Source organism: Cervus canadensis, chromosome 10 (assembly GCF_019320065.1).
Source record: "Cervus canadensis isolate Bull #8, Minnesota chromosome 10, ASM1932006v1, whole genome shotgun sequence".
Taxonomy (NCBI): Eukaryota; Metazoa; Chordata; class Mammalia; order Artiodactyla; family Cervidae; genus Cervus; species Cervus canadensis.
The window spans coordinates 37,890,871-37,909,775 of NC_057395.1; the positions used below are offsets into that span (position 1 = coordinate 37,890,871).

Sequence of the window (18,905 nt, forward strand, 5' to 3'; positions counted from 1 at the left end):
AGGGTTAACAACAAAAATGGCGGCGCGGCCGGCCCAGATGAGGAGGAGCGCCCCCCCGCCGCCCGCCCAGCCGCCTCGAAACGAAAAGACGATTTACCCATCACTGAGCCTCTGCTGTTTCCTCGCATACATTACCATCAATGCCCGGCCTGTGAGCGTGTGTCGGGGAGGGGGGAGCGGCCGCGGGAGACGGCGGCGGCGGGCGGGCGCGCAGGCGGCGGGCGGCGCAGGCCCGGCGCGCCCTCGGCGACGCTCAGCACCTCCCCGTCACTGGCGCCGGCGCTCCCGGGCCATCTCCTCCGTCCGCACCACGCTCACGCTCAGCTCAGGCCGGGCAGCGGCGAACCGGGGGGTAGGGGGGAGGGGGCAACACGACGCGTCCTGCTCGCCCTGCGGACAGCGCGACTGCCTCCTCCGCCTTCTCCTCCTCCCGCTCCGCCGCCTCCTCCCCTCCTCCCCCCGCCGCCGCCGCCGCTGGGTCCTTCGCCGCCGCCTCCTCCTGCCGCCGCCGCCGCCGCCGCTGGTGCCGCCGCTGCCGCTCCACCAACTACATCCGGGCAACTCGGCCACTGCGGCCTTCGGAAACCCTCGGCAGTTTCCGCCGCGCCCCTCCTCTCCCACCCTCGCGCGCGCCGGAACGCCGCCTTCGGCAAACCTCGGCTCGTCCCGGCCTTCCTCTTCCTCCGCGGCCTGGCTCGCCTCCTCGCGACCCGTCCGCTCTTTCCGGTCGCCGCTACCGGTCCGCACGCGCCCGTTCGGCCGCCGCCGTTCCGGTTTAGGGGTAGTCGGGCTCGGGGAGCCGCCCGAGGCTGGTCCCGGGGCGCGCGGGGCGGGCAGCGTCTATGGGAGGAGGCCGGTGGGGCGCGCGAGGAGCCATCGCGGACTAAATAAGGGCGGCTGCGCTGCTGCGCGTGCGCCCGGCGGCGCAGGGGGCGGGGGGCGCGCGGGGGAGCGCGCCGGCCGCCGCCCCCGCCCCTGCCCCTGCGGGCTCCGGCCGGGAAGCCCGTGGTTGGGCGGCTGGCGGACGGTGGGTCCAGGTGCTCGCTCTGTGAGCGGAGGCGCGAGCTCCCGCGAGGTCCGCTTCTCGGAACCGGAATCGGGGCCTCGTGCCCGCCTCAGACCGGCGGGCAGACCCGGAGCTAGGCCTTCGGCCTCACAGAAGTAAGTCACCCCCGGAAGCGCGGGGAAAGGGCTGGTGGCATTCAGGGTCACCGGGCTTTGTGCCCGAAGCTCGTGCGCCTTCGAAGACCAAGGTGAGAAGGGCGAGCGCTGCTGCTTCAAAACACCCGATGAGCCTGCTGATGTAGGGGGACACTCAGAAAAAGTGTCGTTTTAATAGTTTCCACCCCAGCCGCGCCCTCCCCACCGTCTCCTTTATTTCTCGTTTTTCTCTCTTTGAGTTCCTCCGCGCTCAGATCCAGTCATCTGGAGTTTTTCGCAGGTGAACTAAGTAAGGCCTGGTGGTGGTGGCGGTTTAGTTGCAGAGTCGTGGGCGACTCTTTGCGACCCCTTGGACTGTAGCCCACCAGGCTCCTGTTTGTCCATGGGATTTTCCAGGCAAGAATACAGAAGTGAGTTGCCATTTCCTTCTCTAGACCCAGAGATTGAATTTGGGTCTCCTGCATTGCAGGCGGATTCTTTACCAAATGAGTCATCAGAGACGCTCCAATAAGACCTGGGAAGTGCTAATGAGTTGCTGCAAATTGAATCTTATAGACTGCTACAGGCACAGTGGCATATTTAGAGGGGGAAAATCCAAGTATACTCCCTAATAAAGCTTTACATGTGTGTGTGTGTGGTGTGTGTGTGTGTGTGTGTGTTGGTGATGGTTTAGTCACTAAGTAGTGTCTGGCTCTTGTGACCTAATGGACTGTAGCCTAGCAGGCTCCTCTGTCCATGGGGTTTCCCAGGCACATGAATACTAGAGTGTGTTGTCATTTTCTTCTCCAGGGGATCTTCCTAACCGAGGGATGGAGCTCAGGTCTTCTGCTTCGCAGGTTGATTCTTTACCAACTGAGTCACCAGGGAAGCACAAATAAAGGCTCTGGGTAGGGCGGGCAGGGCGCTAAATGATTTGCTGCAAATTGAATTTTATAGACTGCTACAGACTCGGTGGCAACATAGGCATATTTGGAGGATAAAAATCCAAGTATACCCCACCAGTTAAGGAGTGTATCTGTGTGTTTGTGTGTGTGTGTATTGGTCGCTCAGTCGTGTCAGACTCTTTGCCACCCCATGGCCTGTAGCCTGATAGGTTCTTCCGTCCATGGGATTCTCCAGGCAAGAATACTGGAGTGGCTTGCCATGCCCTTCTCCAGGGGATCTTTCTGACCCAGGGATGGAAGCATAAGTTTTTTCTGTCTCCTGCATTGGCAGGCAGGTTCTTTAGCACTGTCACCACCATAAGAAGCTCAACCTTTACCTGAGGGTGATGGTATTCAGGTGGTTTTATTTCTTCTGCTGTAAACTCCTTAAAAGGCAGCATTAACTACAAAGGATGGTAATAAACGTAAACTAAATATACAGCCATTTACAGGGAAGAAAAAGGCAAGGTAGGAAACAAATCAGAAGAAACAAGATCCCTTCAAAAAGAAGTATTAAAAAACTGATTTAAATGGTATCTAACCAGTTACATTATTGCTGACCTAATCCAGAGATGGGATGATGGGGGAAAGGGCCAGAAATCACAACTGATGGAAAAAAAAAATTTTTTAATCAGGTAGCCATATTTGTCAAAAGGTCAGATTATTGCTGTTTGGGAGGACCGGTAGAGTTATACTTAGTGCCCTCCGATGCTGTCAGTAACTAAGAAGAAAACTGCCAATGACTGAAATGGAAGAAAAAAGAAAAACTGGAGTTTTTTAAGTGCAATTTCTAGGACTTTTGTAACGAGACATCACATTGGAACAGCACAGAAAATAGTACGGAAGTCTCATGCACAAACATCTTGAAAGCTGGCAGCAAAATTTATTACTAATTTCTTGTTTAATGATTGGATGTCTCCTGAACCTGTTATACGCCCTTTGATCAAAACAGCAAACTGGGCTGAGCTACAGAGAGAAACAGCGCTAGCAGTGTACATTCCATACTGGTTAATCACAGATACTGCATTGGCGAGTTCACTTTCTCACTAAAATTTATCTGTAATCCCCAGATCAATAGCCACAGTGTTTCTGGACATGCGTGGTAGAGAATGTGAATTGCCTGATAGGCACTGATGAGGGTAAAGGCAACACTCAGTCTTATTATTTCACTTCTCATACTGTAAACAAATGTGCTTTTCATGATACACATGAGTCATGTTTTTAGCATTTTGTTGCTTTTTACTGGTGATTGTCCTGTTTTAAGTGCCCCTCCACTCCCACCCCAAACACAACGCTAAACTATTATCTAGTACTCCTAAGCACAAGACGGCTGTGATGTTCTTTGTGGAGAAAATGTGTACTTCATCGGGTTGATTTAGGTACATCGTTAGTGCTCTTGCCCATGAAGAGGTGAGTGCTGATGAAGCAACAATATATTAGATAAGATGTCTAAACAGAGGCTTCCCTGGTGGTCAGCAATAAAGAATCCGCCTGCAGTGCAGGAGATGCAGGTTCGATCCCTGGGTCTCAAAGATCCCCTGGAGGAGGAAATGGCCATCCACTCCAGTATTCTTGCCTGGAAAGTTCCATGGACAGAGGAGACTGGTGGGCTACAGTCTATGAGGAAGCAAAAGAGTCAGACACGGAAGTGACTAAACCACCACCACCACATGTCTAAACAGAAACACACATAAAGTTGAATCAGTTGACGAAAATGTGGTCAGGGTATCTAAGGACCCCATCCATGTGTTTATTTCCCCAGGAGCAGTTCAGCGTTCCCAGTGACTATAGAAAATAGCTGCCTCAGATAATGAGAATCGACTGTTTACTAAAGTACATCTAAACGTTAAACCCATTTTTTAAAATATTTCACCTCTGTAAGGGAATCTAATTCCATTATCTGTTGTTATGACTCCTCTCTTCCTCTACTTTACCTACCTGACCTGTATACCCTGCTCAATTCACTGCATGCTTGAGGAAAATGAGCTGCCAGTATTCCTTACCCACTATGTTACTGAAAGCTCAGCCTCTGCACAGGTGCCATATCAAATCCTGGAGACAGAGTTTAGGGTGAAGAAGAAAATACCGTTACTACTTCACCAAGCAAAGGGAGACACACCAGGTTTCTGCCTAGAAAAACTGTGTCCCAACCCCAGAGGACTTGATGATGGGGTTTTATAACAGTGGTTTAAAGGTGGGGTCTCTAACAAGGTTATGATGTGAGCGGAAAAAGTTGAGGGTGTGAGCCCACGAGGCTCCTCTGTCCGTGGGGCTTGCCAAGCAAGAATACCGGATGATCTTCCCAACCCAGGGATAGAACCCACCTTTCCTATATCTCCTTGTATTGGCAGGTGGGTTCTTTACCACCTGGGAAGCCCTTCATCTCAGGTGGAAGGTCTCCTAATCTTGATGGTCCCTTTAATCTTGCCTCAGATTGTTTCTTGTATGCTCCTCCCTTGATCTGCCCTTTGGAGCTCAGGGAAGGTTGTGGAGGCTGGAGTCTCTCCTACAAGAAATAGGGAACAGAAAGGCCTCTATGCCCAGGAGCCTCACTGGGCCCTGCTCAATTTCACCTCTCACTAATTTCTCTTAGCCATGTATCCTACCTATCTGTTTAACATCTTCCAAACCTGACATTACATCCCGAGTCTCTGCTGTGTTTCTTCTTGTTTCTGTAAGAAAATAGAAGGAATCAGAAATGTGTAACAGCTCCGGCCCACTCCCACCCTTGCATCTAGCAACGTTCCTCCATCTGAATACACTACTAGCCTCCATAACTGGATGGACAGTCCAGATTCCTATCCAAGACCAAAATGGCTACTTTTACATCAAGTTCCATTTTACTCTTGGAATTGTCCTCTTATAAAAGTTTCCCCATTCAACTTGATCATTTTATAAACATTTTAATAACTGCCCTCCAGGGAAAAAAAATCTTGATTGTATCTCCCTCCAAATACTACCCCAGTGATCTGATCCACTCCTATACAGAAAAACTTCATCTCTGATGTCTGCTGCTCATTCTTAAACCTGAAAGTTAGACTTGATCCCCAAACTCCACTTAAACTTATGCTCTGGATTCTCAGGAGCCTCCATGTTCTCAAATCCACTTTTCATTTCTCAGTCTTCATCTCACTTCACCTGTGAGCAGCGTTTGATAACATAGCTGATGACTTACTCTGTTCCTCGTGAAGCTTCTTTTCTTGCCTACTGGAATTCCGCTCTCTTATGTTTCTCTCCTGTTTTCTAAAGGATTCCTTAGTCTCCTTGCTGGCCCCTCTCCTATCTTAAAACCCACTAATGGCTTCCCATCTCACTCAGAATGAAAGCCGTGGACTTTGCATCTTACCATGGTATACACGGCCCTGCCTAAACCACTCCCACCCACGTTATCCCCGGTTTTCCATTCAGGACTTTTTTACTTGCTCAGTCTTCTCCCACCTCTCGACCCTCCACTTTCCACCGCTACACCAAGCATGTCTGGGTCTCAGGACCTCTACTCCAGTATCCTGCCTGAGTGCCCTTCCCCTTGGCACGAACTTTGCTTACGCAATGTCTCTCCTCAGATCTCTTTCAGAAAGGTCTGTACTCTGAGAACTATGTAAACCGTACCCCACTTACTCTCCCTTACTCTGCTCAATTTCCGTTTATACCACTTGCCCTATTGTCTTGTGTATTTCATTTAATTGTTGGCTCTCACTAGAGTGAAGGCTGTATGTGATAGAATGAGATAAATATTTGTTGAGTGAAAGAAGATTTAACTACAAAAATGTGCAAAGAAAGTAGCAAAATATTGTAAGTCTCAAGAGAAAAAGGTATATGGTTTCATTTCTGCTTGCTGTCTAAAACAAACAGGATTAATTCAGTCCTGCTGTCACAAATTAAATGGGGAAAAGCTGGGTTATCCCTAATATAAAATACTATAAAAGGTAACATTTGAAAATGTATATAAATTTGCATATGTAGCTAATCTTATGCAGATTACTTGCATGCCTTTCTAATGAGAGATCTCAAATTTGTAAATGAGCAGGAGATCTGTATTTCAGCCAGTAAATTAATACATGTCAGCCACTACAGGGGAGAACTATCAGCAAAAGGCATCGGTGACCCTGATTTTAACACCATCCACTTGGTGGAGGAAGAATAAAAAACTCATGTCCTCAAGCCTCTACAAGGCTCTTATAAAAGAGACTTTAAAAGGTTTTGCTAGAATTTTTAAAGGGTCACAAAATAAATATATTCCCTGAAATTTTTACCGACCTCTTTTCACTTCTCTTTTTTTCTCTTCTTGCCTTTCTGTCCTGTGCCTTGACACAGTGTAGTGATTGAGAACATGGGTTTTGGAATCAGAATGACACGATCTAGAACTTGCTACATGGTTGACTGATTAGCAGTGTAACGTTGGGCAGATTATCACAGTCTCCCAAGATTATGCTTCCTTGTCTCCAAAATTGGCTTGATTAGGTATAGGGCTGTCTGTAAACAGTGAATGAGATTCGATAAATAATTTAGCACCACATGGCATATACATGCTGCAGTACAATCTTTTAAAAAAAAAACTGCGAGGAATTACCCACAGAACTTAGAATACAGCCTGAGTCATAATACTGTGCATCTCATGTGAAATGGATACTCTGACATGCTGCATGGATGACCCCAAGTTATGGACCAGTCCCTGCTCACAAAACCACAGTATTCAATGTAATTTGCATGGCACTGTCTGCTTATACGTAAGCACATATACTCACTGGTGAAAATTGTAGTCTGACAAAAACATTGTTTAAAGTTTCCCGTGTTAGGTATTAGGAGGTTTTCTTATGGCTTCATCCAGTCATGTGAAATCTTAACTACCCAACCAGGGATCAAACTCACACCCCATGCAGTAGAAGCACAGTCTTAACCACTGGACCACCAGGGAAGTCCCAGGCTTTACTTCAGATTACAATAAAGCAGGCTGGATCCAAAAAGGAAGCACTCCATTTTACCAGGAAGTTACCCCCAAACAGCCAGTCATCCAACCAGTTAGGGAGACAGCACCTCTTGGGGAGGAAGTGGAAGTGCTGCAGTGATGGTACACAGGCCTACTGCTCCGGTCGATGGATCCTTGGTTTATCCAGGTTGTTCCTCAGTGTAAACTTTCCTTTGCTGACTTCTTTTTGCAAAGCAATATCAAACCTTAGGAGAAAGGTAAGCAACTTTTCAAATAGGAAAACTGATTCTTTGTTTTGAAAAATGTTCATTGTATCTGCTTTTTACCAATTTTACTCTTTTTGTGAACAAATGGTTTTTAATTTTTTTTTTTTTTTAAATGCTGCTGCTAAGTCGCTTCAGTCGTGTCCGACTCTGTACGACCCCATAGACGGCAGCCCACCAGGCTCTGCCGTCCCTGGGATTTTCCAAGCAAGAACACTGGAGTGGGTTGCCATTTCCTTCTCCAATGCATGAAAGTGAAAAGTGAAAATGAAGTCCCTCAGCCATGTCCGACTCTTCACAACCCCATGGACTGCAGCCTACCAGGCTCCTCTGTCCATGGGATTTTCCAGGCAAGAGGACTGGAGTGGGTGCCATTGCCTTCTCCTTTTTAATGTTAGGAACTATATAAACTAGCAAAATTTCTCTCCCTAAAAAGCTTATCACTGCCCGTAAGGCTTCTTTTTCACCCTTCAGCTGTTTGTCTTTCAAAGCAGAGGGAAAGCCTGAAAGTGGTTTCTTGGGACCCTTTTAGTCCTTAAGTTTTGGAGAAATTACACCATTTCGGTATGTTTGGTAAAGCACAGTTTGCCTATAAGACTGGTGAATTCTGGGACTTCTGGTGGTCCATTAGTGAAGAAGCCACCTGCCAATGCAGGGGACACAGGTTTGATCCCTGATCCAGGTAGATCCCACATGCCTCAAAGCAGCTAAGCCCATGCACCACAACTGGGCTCAAGAGCCCAAAACCAGAGAAGCCACCGCAATGAGAAGCCCATGTACCACAACGAAGACTGGCTTTCCACAGCCAGAGAAAGCCTGCTCAAAGCAACAAAGACCCAGCTCAGCCTAATAAATTTAAAAATTAAAAAAGAAAAAAGACTGGTGGACTCCAGAGGCTCTAATGCAATGATTTCTTGTTAAAGTAGGGTTTCTCCAGGTCCTGCAGATAGCAGTCACTACCCCTGTCAACACACTTCCTGCAGGATATCATTTCTGCAAAACCTTCCAAACACTCACAGATATTTTGTTCCATAAATTCCTGGAATATGGCTGGATTGGGGAAATCATAAGAGGTATAGTGGGCTTCTTTGGTAGCTCAGCTGGTAAAAAATCTGCCTGCAATGCAGGAGACCCTAGTTCAATTCCTGGGTCAGGCAGACCCACTGGAGAAGGGATAGGCTACTCATTTCAGTATTCTTGGGCTTCCCTGGTGGCTCAGCTGGTAAAGAATCCACCTGCAATGCAGGAGACCTGGGTTTGATCCGGGGATTGGGAAGATAACCTGAAGAAGGGAACAGCTACCCAGTCTAGTATTCTGGCTTGGAGAATTTGCAGAGTTGGATACAACTCAGCGACTTTCACGTCACTTCAAAGAGGTATAGTGTAAGCCAGCTTAGGATAGAATTTAACATGGTAGCCAGTTTTTCATGCAGAATTTAAAGAAATACTATGATATCACTCATGTCAATGTCTAGTATTTCCTAATTAAGCTTCATTTCCAGATGGGATAACTTCAGTATGGATATTCTTTTAAGCTCACTGTCGGCCTGTATTGTGTGCATTTAGGCCACTGTGTTAAACCCATCGCAGCAGGGAGCACACTTGGGACTTATGAGCAGGTGTCTGTACTTGCAGCCCAGCCCAGCACAGCAGGGACATATGATTCCATCGGCACAGCTCCAAACTTGTATTAGTGTTGACTGCTTGATACAGGTAGTGTGCAACTGTGTGGTGCCAAATTCCCTCCTTTTTTTTTTTTTATTTTTTTTATTTTTTTTTTTTTAATTCCCTCCTTTTAAAATGTTTTTCATCTGACTTTTCATCCTTTCTTGCATCATGAAGTATACTTTAAGAAAAAGGGACATTCATCATCTATATATTTAAAAAGCCATCTTACATCAACATCTAAAAAATTTCATCTGCAAAATTCTAAAATCCATTTTTGATGTTTTTCTACATGAAAGTTAACTTTCCTGTCTGAAGGAATATTAGATGTATATTTTTACTTATTATTTGTTTGGCTTCACCAGGATTTAGCTGGGGCACCCAGGATCTTCCTTGCAGAATGCCATCACTTAGTTGTGGCAAATGGACTCTAGTTCCCTGACCAGGGATGGAACCCAAGCCCCCTGCACTGGGAGCACAGAGTCTTAACCATAGGAACACCAGGGAAATACCCTATTTGACAGAATATTGACCTGTTTATATAGTGAGTAGATTTACCTACAGAACACTACAAATATGAAAGCTCTCTGTGGCAAAAAGACCTCCTGCCAGCATCTTTTCGTTCTTAGTAGAACGCTTGGTTTTTAGTGGGACTATCTGTCCAGAAGACTGTATTTCCTTACTTCCCTGTATCTTGAGGTAGCCATGTGATCAACTTCTGTCTAGCAGGATATAAGCAGAAGTGCTTGGAACTTCTAGGGGATCCTTGAAGAGAAAGGGCTATTCCACCTCTCCTTCCTCTGGCACAACGTGATGTGATGGCCGGAGCTTGACTAGCCATCTTGAGCTGTGAAGTAGAAGCCATGTGCTAAGGATGGTTTCCTGGCACAATGGACAGGCGTATCAGCCCCAGAGAGACTGCGGACAGCCAGATTTTTTTTTCTGTGAGAGAAAATAATCTGCTATTTTGGTAAGCTGCTGTAACACTGGGTTTCTTGTTGCTCGTAGCTAAGTCTAAGTCTGCTCTCAAATATGGAAAGAAATGATCTGAAAGTACGTTGTACTATGCTCTAAGTTGTTTAAGTTGGGGTGGGTGATATGGCATCTCCATTTGATGAAGAAATTCAAATCTAAGTAGTGAAAGAAAAAAATAACAGTACAGCTCACTTCAGTTTTTCTTCCCGAAGATGTCAGTACCTTTACCGTGATGTTCACTTCCTTTGAAAGAATAACATGACTTAACAAGTGAAATAGGTTGTCTAAAGCAAAATACCTTGCTACTTTAAATTTGCTAACAAACAGACTCTGTTGTATTTATTTTCAATTCTTGTGTCTGTTGCATTTGTGGAAAATTCATGTTCCAATGAATTCAGGAAATTAATGTTGAATTAATAGTAAGTGAAGTTTGTATTGAAGGTGATTGCTTCTAGAGGGCTGGTACCTTATTTCTTGATCTCAATGGTGGATGCATGTATATTTATTTTTAATCCATTAAAATGTACATATGTTTATGTGCTTTTCTGAATTAATATATTTCATAAAAATAAAGGATTAAAGACGTGAATTTTGTAGTTTCTTTAGAAATACACCTTTCACTTGTTTTGAAGCAAATATTGTTTTTGACAAAAATGTGAAATATAAAATTCATATTATTGTTAACAAATTCCTCAATAGTATATTGCTTTGATTAACAATTTTTATCAAGTATATGTGGATTTTTTTGTTGTTGTTAAAACCTTTCAGTAAATGAACTAACTACATAGTTCCAGAAAGTTAGCAGACTTTCTCTATATAACATCCACTTTAAGCTAAACCCTTTAATAAGTAGAATCTAGTTGAAATAGAACCACTTCATGTCTTTTGTAGAACAAGCCTAGGATGAATGAATTGCTAGATTGGATTTTATTACAGGTGCAGTAACATTCTAAGACATATTTCTGTAAAAGTACAGCATGGTAAAAGAGTGTTAGTCTCCACGAGTGTGTTTGGACAAGGCACTGTAGATTTTGAGTTTTAGTTTGCTGTATCCATAGAAGATGTATACTATCCCTGCCGTCCTACAGTTGTAAAAATACAGTGAGATACATGCACGTCCATTGAACAAGCACTTCATAAACCTGTTGTTATTAATATACAGATTTAATTTAACATTTTTTTCCTCTGCCCCTTCTAAACCCAGCTTATACAACTGGAAGTTTTTAGTTCACATACTGCTGAAGCCTAACTTGAAAGATTTTGAGCATAACCTTACTAGCACACAAAATGAGTGCAGTTGTTCGGTAGTTTGAACATTCTTTGGCACTACCTTTTTTTGGGGTTGGAATGAACACTGACCATTTCCAGTCCTATGGCCACTACTGAGTTTTCCAAATTTGCTGACTTACTGAGTGCACCACTTTAACAGCATCATCTTTTAGGATTTTAAATAGCTCAACTGGAATTCTGTCACCTCCACTAGCTTTGTTGTAATGCTTCCTAAGGCCCACTTGACTTCACACTCCAGGATGCCTAGGTGAGTGCCCCACCATCGTGGGGCCTTTTTTGTATAGTTCTGTGTATCCTTGCCATCTCTTAATCTCTTCTGCTTCTGTTAGGTCCTTACATTTCTGTCCTTTATCATGCCCATCCTTGCATGAAATGTTCTCTTGATATCTCAAATTTTATTGAAGAGATTGCTAGTCTTTCCCATTCTGTTGTTGTCTTCCTCTGTTTCTTTGCACTGTTCATTGAAGAAGGCCTTCTTATCTCTCCTTGCTGTTCTCTGGAACTCTGCTAAAGATGAAACTCCAGTACTTCGACCACTTGATGTGAAGAACCGACTCATTGCAAAAGACCCTGGTGCTGGGAAAGATTGAAGGCCAAAGAAGAGGACAACAGAGCATGAGATGGTTAGGTAGCATCTCCATCTCAGTGGATATGAATTTGAGCAAAGTCCCGGAGATAGTGAAGGACAGGGAAGCCTGGCGTGTTGCAGTCCATGGGGTCGCAGAGAGTCAGACACGACTTAGTGACTGGACAACAACAATTTAACATGGACATGGTCCAGGTTGATCCAAGTTCTCTGAGGCCTTATGTGTCAGCAGAGGGAGTGTACCAGTTGGGTTAAGCAGCACTAGCTGCCTTCCAGGCACTCTTGACTTCTCAGGAAATTGGCACAGCACAGATTGATCCCTCCATCCCCTCCTAATCCAGTGTGGGTCAGGTGGGTCTCCTTGGTGGCCCTCCTACCGAGAGGAGAGACATGGAACTGGGGATGTGGGATGCCTACATTTTGCAACTCTGCCACCTTAAAGTCCTTTATTAACACTTCCAGCTCCCCTGATGGGACAGAGAAAACAGAGAACTCACACCTGCCCACTACAATCCTATGCTCTTCCCGTCAAAGCCCTCGGGCCAGAACTGTTTCTACAGCCCCATCCCACCTTCCAGGAGACATGGGTATTTGTAACACTACCAGGCACAGCAACAGGCAGCTTAAAAGAGCTACTTGATTTAAAGCAGGAATTCTTAATATTTAGTCCATGAAATGGCTTTAAGATAGTCTGAGAATCCCACTAGATTTTATACAAAACTCTGGGCTTGTGTTGTGATGTTTATTGTTTCAGAAAGAGAATCCATTGTTTTCTTTGGTCTCAAGGGGTACTCAAAAAAAAAAGAATTACGATTTAAGGTGAGGTTTTCCTGGTGGTCCAGTAGTAAGATTCCGAGCTCCCAATACAGGGGGCCTGGGTTCAATCCCTGATCAGGGAACTAGATCCCACATGTTGCAACTAAAACCCAGTTACCTAAATTAATATATTAGTTAATTTTTTAAAAAGAATTACTGATTTAAGGCAATAGGTAAGAGGAGAAAAACTATGGAATTGGCTGCTCTCCTTTTATATTTAACACTACCTATAGTTTACAGCCTACTTTCTATAGGTGATACATGGACCATAGTGGTTGCACACACAATGAATGACCAGGCATTTTTCATATGTTACCTTTAATATTCACATTCACCTTGAAGGCAGATATTCCCATCCCCTTTTTGCAAATAGAGAAACTAAGAAGCATAAAGATCACATAATATGCCCCAGATTACACACCAAGTAAATGCAAGGAATACCTATGAACCCAGGGCTTCAAAATCAAGCTTCAAAATCCTTATCTCATACTGGGCAATTTAAGTGTTTATCATCCACTATAAATGAGATATAAAAGACAATATGGCCTGAACACATTCCTGACTTTTATTTTCCTCCAAACTGAACAAATAAAATACCGGTCTTTAGCAGAAATGTCATAGAAATTTCTGTGGTTCAATTGACAGACTCCAACATTGATGAAGATCTGTTGTATACAGAACTGGCTACAGATAGAAAAAAAGACCAAGTAACAAAAAGAGAAAAGAATTTCTACCTTATTAATGCTTAAATAGACGGATAGATATGTAGAAATACATGCTTTTTTTATTTTGAGATAACTACAAATAATTTTAAGTAGCTGCATTGAACTGGTGACAAAATTTTTTTTCTTTCTATTTTTTGGCTGAATTTTCTAAATTTTCACTTTAAATATCAAAATTCATTTAGAAATGGTAAATATGTCCCTGAAGTATCCAGAGTGACTCATGATCTTCAGAGAGCACTATTGAGTTGGTATCCTGGAGCATTTTGGGCAATAGAATCTGGATTTTTTTTTTTCTTGAGAACATCAAAAACCAACTCTGGCTATAATAAGCAAAATGGAATTTATTGGAAGAGCTTAGAGAATTCCTAGAAAGTTGGGTCCCCCAACTTGGACAAAGAACAGGAACCAAGTTGCTCTCAAGGGTCAGGAAGCAAGTTGTCAGCAAAGTTCTTGCAGCAGTAAGAATGTCTTCTCAGCTGGTAACTGTTTTCATCCCAGTGCTTCAGTGATACAACGTTCAGTCTCAAGAGTGTCTAAATGTCCAGTCCTCGATAACAGGCTCACTACTCCTCTCCCTGCTATTTGCCTGGTCCTACAGCCTTCTGTTCCCATGAAGGAAAGAAGCCACTTCCAAAAATGACTTGTAGTAAAGGGTTCTCAAAGCAGAGGCTGAGAGACCAAATCAGGCAGCCAAACAGTGGCTGCCCCACCACAAGCAGCCATCCCACAGGTCACTGACCCCAGGCTCTTAGTGTATAACTTTTAGGAAAGGAAATTAAAAGGTGAAATGTCTTAGTCAAATTTCTTAGTTACCTATGCTGAGCAAAAATATAAAAAATGTATTCTATAAAATAGGCTTCCCAGGTGGAGCAGTGGTAAAGAATCTACCTGCCAATGCAGGAGACACAAGAAATTCGGGTTCAGTCCCTGCAGGAAGATCCCCTGGAGTAGGAAAAGGAAACCCACTCCAGTATTCTTGCCTGGAAAATCCCATCAACAGAGGAGCCTCGTGGGCTACAGTCCATGGGGTTGCAAAACAGTCAGGTATGACTGAGTGACTGAGCATACAGCACATTCTATGAAATAATATATTAATTTGGAAATACCATTCATCTCAATTACGGCTCTTTCTATCCCAGTACTTATCAGAGGAACAAAAACTGAGTAGAAAGAGGTCTTTTAATAGAATAGGGGGGTGACTTCTCTGGCGGTCCAGTGGTTAAGACTTTGCCTTTCAATGAAGGAACAGGTTCAATCCATGGTCAGGTAGCTAAAATCCCACATGCCTCACAGTCAGAAGAAAAAACAAAAAACAGAAGCAATATTTAACAAATTCAATAAAGACTTTAAAAATGGTTCACATCAGAAAAATCTTAAAAAAAATAAAAGAGTAGGATTGGAATTCCCAGGTGATCCAGTGGTTAGGACTCAGCACCTCCACTGCTCTGCCTAGGTTCAATCCCCAGTTGGGGAACTAAGATCCTGTAAGCCATGTGGTGTGGTCAAACATAAAAATAAAAAAGAATATGATTGATTGTATCAAAGGAGGCTTTCCAGGTGGCACAAGTGGTAACAAATCCCCCTACCAGTGCAGGAGATGGAAGGGATGCAGGTTTGATTCCTGAGTCAGGAAGATCCCCTGGAGAAGGAAATGGCAACCCACTCCAGTAGTCTTACCTGGAAAATTTCATGGACAGAGGAGCCTGACAGGCTACAGTCCATGGGTTCACAAAGAGCTGGACGTGACTAAGCATGCACACAGCAGTACCAAAAGAAGTACAATAAGGAAAAGAAGTTGTGAATAGTCAATAATAAAAGTAAGAAGAAATAGGAAAGAAGGAAAAGGGATGAAGAGACAGACCCTGCAAAGGAAAAGAAAGGGAGGCTGTGGGGAGAAATATGGATGCAAGCCTTTGGCAAGCTTCTCCTTCAGGCTTGCTCCATCTGCTACCGTGAATTCCTCGTCACCCTCCTTTCCTGACACCGTTACTTCCATCAGTTCCAGTGAGCTCCCTGCACCTACAGACAAACCTACACTCTACAGTAGAGATGTAGAGCTCATTGAGATCTCAGGAAGTCAGGAGCAGTCCCTACCAAGTGCAGCTTCCTTGCACCATCAACACAGGAGCTCCAGAAAACCACAGGTGCTGGGCGCAGCAGCCCTGGAGGGGCTCCCACAGAAATCTGACGGATAGCGATAACCTTCAGAACCTGTTCCTCCCTTTTGCTTCTTCAGATCCTTTCCAAACAAAGCTCTTCCAAAGGAGGACAGAACCCTTCACTAGGGGAACCCGGTGCAGCAAACCAGGGCTCACTCACGTCTGTCTCTGGCCTGAATTTCACCAGGAAATTCACCCAGGCACGCTTTGTTGAGAAGTACTTTGTGATGAGGCTTCACATTTTCCCTCAAATCAGCTAAAACAAAATCTTAGGTTTACCTCTTTGGTTTTCACATTTTTCTTTGTTGAGCTTAAGTAAAAGGGACTGTTACAGAACCAAATTTGGGTCCACTTCACCTACAGGCCATAAAAACAATCTAGTGACCCCAGGTTCTGGTGAAGGAAAGTGCAACATTTTGAAACTGCAACTCAGATTGAAACCTGAACCCAAGTGACTGGGACTTGAACCCAGGCAAAACCCAGGCTGGGACTTGAACCAAGTCTTTTAACTGAGATCACACACCTGCTCTCAGGACTTAATGGAGTTCAGGTTCTTGATACTTCATTGCAAAAAGAGTTCAGTGTGAGACAAAATGATAAGTAAGAGGTGGATTCATTTAGAGAGAAACACATTCCACAAAGTATGGGACACCTCAGAAGGCGAGAGCTGCAGCCGGGTAAGAGGGTGTCAGTTTTTATAGGGGTGGGTCATTTCTTAGGCTGGTGAGTGGGAGGGATATTCCAGCTATCTTGGGGAAGGCTATGTGCTTGGTCACTTCAGTCATGTCCAACTCTGCGACCCAATGGACTGTAGCCCGCCAGGCTCCTCTGTCCCTCGGATTCTCCAGGCAAGAATTCTGGAGTGAGTTGCCATGTCCTTCTTCAAGGGACCTTCCCAACCCAGGGATCGAACCCCCATCTCTTAGGTCTCCTGCATTGGCAAGTGGATTCTTTACCACTAGCACCACCTGGGGAAAGGGTGGGTGTTTTCAGAAATTGGGCCACCACCCACCTTTATGACCTTTATGGACTTGCAACTATCATGATGTCTGTAGGGTTATCACTTAGCTTGCTGATACGTTACAGTGAGTGCACACTGAGATTCACACTAGACTCAAGGTCTAGTGAAAGTCGATTTGTCTGCCATCTTATATCTGTTTGATGCTAATCAGTCTATGTTATGTCCTCAGGCTATGTCATTCCTTTCAAGATTGTTCCCTAAATTCCCAGTGTCCTGTTTCAGTTTGGCCCCAATGTGGGGCCAAGGAATATGGGCAGTTAATTCTCAAAAGGCCCAAATTCCCCAAAGGCTTTCAGGGAAAGGTTTTTAAGGACCGAGTGAAGAAGAGGGCTTCAGGGTGTGTGATCAGCTCATGAACATTCTTCTGATTGGTTGGTGATGAGGTAATCAGGAATGAAAATCAGAAACCTTCCAATTCCAGCTGGTCTGATCACAAGCTGGTGATCAGTATGCATTTAACTTCTACCTGGTGAGGGTTTCAGTACCTGCAAAATAGCTCAAGGATATGGCTCAGAATATTATTTGTAGCCCTTGAAGAGGAGCTGAATGTCCTTGACTTTAATGGCTAAACTATCATTATCATGTCTTGCTGGACTGTTTTCCTTTGTTTCTGCATTCTCTTACTTCTCTGATTAAATGTGTTCTTTGGAACTCAGGAAGGCCTCGGAGACTTAAGTTTTTTCCATAAACAAGAGGCAGACAGAGGACCCAGCGGGGGATCTGTCCCTGGAATGCCCCCATAGGATCCTGCTCAGGTACTGGACTGCTCTTAACCAAAAACTTCCAGCAGCATGATCACTGGTTACGGAAATCCTGGAAAGTCCAAACAGCCCCCAAATTATAGTCTACTTTGAAAATGAATACTGTATTAGACAAATACGAAAAGTCTTGAGAGAGGGATACTCCTAGATGTTTGTCTGCAACTCTAAGACTGTGATTAAAGTCCAAAGTAGGAAGAGATAGAAAAAAATAGATTGTGATAAAATCTACTCTGTTTTCTCAAAAGAGCATTTTCTTGTCCCCTTCTTTGGGAGTTACCCTGTTCACTCCCTTTCCATTAACAGTGTGTCTCAACTTTGGCCAAGTTCTGGTATATTTTGTAAATCAACCTTGTTTTTCTATCAGCGATAGCAAGCACAGAAACTTTTTTTAAAGAGGAATGACTGTATCAAGACTTAGACTTGAGGAAGAATTAAAAAGTAGGTCAATTTAGGCTTCATTTTATAGTATACGCTTTTTATAACATGTATTTTTCTTAAATTTAGCATATATTTTTGTTACAGAGCAGCAAACATGTAGAAGAGATTTTTTATTTGGAGACTTGTTTAATAAACATGCTGGCACTTATTAGGAAAAGTCAAAACCTTAAAAAGGAGAGTTATAGACTTCCCAACTTCTATTAGAAAATAAATACAGATTTGGCAGTCTATCCTGGTGATGGGGTGATAGGCATATGACAATATTTAATGCAGAAGACAATGGTTTCAAAGAAAATCAGAGTACGAGCCTTGTGTCACTGAGATGGGCTGGTAAACACTGAGAAAAGTCAAAATACTTTCAAGTTTTTAGAGCAACCATGCTTTCTGCAAGGATGTAAGAGCCTGAGAGCTACCATTTAAGAGAGAGAAGCCTGACACTGAATTCTCAGAAAAATGGAACTGGAGTTAAGAACATTTTAGTGTTAAACTGGGTAGGGGTATATTTGGCCATCAAGAGTGCATCTTTTACTTAGACTGGAGGCCAGGCTTTGGGCTCAGATGGAGAGGAATGTGTTTCTCTAATACACAAGAGAACTGAGAACAAGAAATTGAGTAGCTGCTTTAAATCCTCTTAGATACATACAGACCCTGTATGTATCTAAACTAACTAACTATATGGCTGTGGTCTTGGCCTGGTCGTGGAAAGACGTGGGCAAGAATGAAAACTGAAAACAGTCTAAATGACAACTCTGTGCAGGGACATCACTTAAATGGCTTTAAGCAACACATATGCTTATTTGCCCCTGTTGTACAAAATCCATGCCTAATGATGAGCCAGTTCTGGAGTCAACTGGTTTACACACCCTACATGGCTGACAGCAAAGCAGATCTGGAGTAAGCGAGCACATGTGACACAACTCCTAGGACCCCAGTCCGTCCTGCAGCCTCTCAGTACTCTCTGGTGCACTTGTGTGTCTCTTTGCAACGTGCCTTTGCAGTGCCTTCCTCAGGAGACCGTCTGTTTCCAGTCCTTAAATCTGGACTTGACCATGGGACTTGCCCTGCAAATGTAGTGCAAGTGGAGGCTTGACCAGCACCTGTGCACACAGCCCCTCCCTCTCCTGCTGTTGAAGACTCTGCCTGTTACCAAGCCTAAGCTCATACTGCTCAATGCGTGACAAGCCAATCAATTGAG

At 44.2% G+C, this 18,905-nt stretch overlaps 1 protein-coding gene and 1 long non-coding RNA gene across 16 annotated transcripts in view; one reads left to right on the top strand and one right to left on the bottom strand.

Moving 5' to 3' along the window:
• The window catches only part of WAC (WW domain containing adaptor with coiled-coil), a 79,347-nt gene extending 78,593 nt beyond the window's left edge, over positions 1-754 (bottom strand). For 3 of the 8 annotated variants that reach the window (XM_043480112.1, XM_043480104.1, XM_043480103.1), the window contains exon 1: positions 98-548. In XM_043480112.1, the coding sequence (XP_043336047.1) occupies positions 98-138 (41 nt within the window). In that variant the 5' untranslated portion in view covers positions 139-548. Of the gene's footprint in view, positions 1-97; positions 549-655 lie in introns of those variants that run through there. The other 5 variants (XM_043480108.1, XM_043480110.1, XM_043480105.1 and 2 more) reach the window with 4 other exon arrangements.
• Positions 755-960: 206 nt separating this feature from the next.
• The window catches only part of LOC122448635, a 34,216-nt gene continuing 16,271 nt past the window's right edge, over positions 961-18,905 (top strand). For 7 of the 8 annotated variants that reach the window (XR_006271700.1, XR_006271702.1, XR_006271704.1 and 4 more), the window contains exons 1-2: positions 961-1,253; positions 17,168-17,266. This is a non-coding gene — a long non-coding RNA (uncharacterized LOC122448635). The remainder of the gene's footprint in view (positions 1,254-17,167; positions 17,267-18,905) is intronic. The other variant, XR_006271703.1, reaches the window with a different exon arrangement.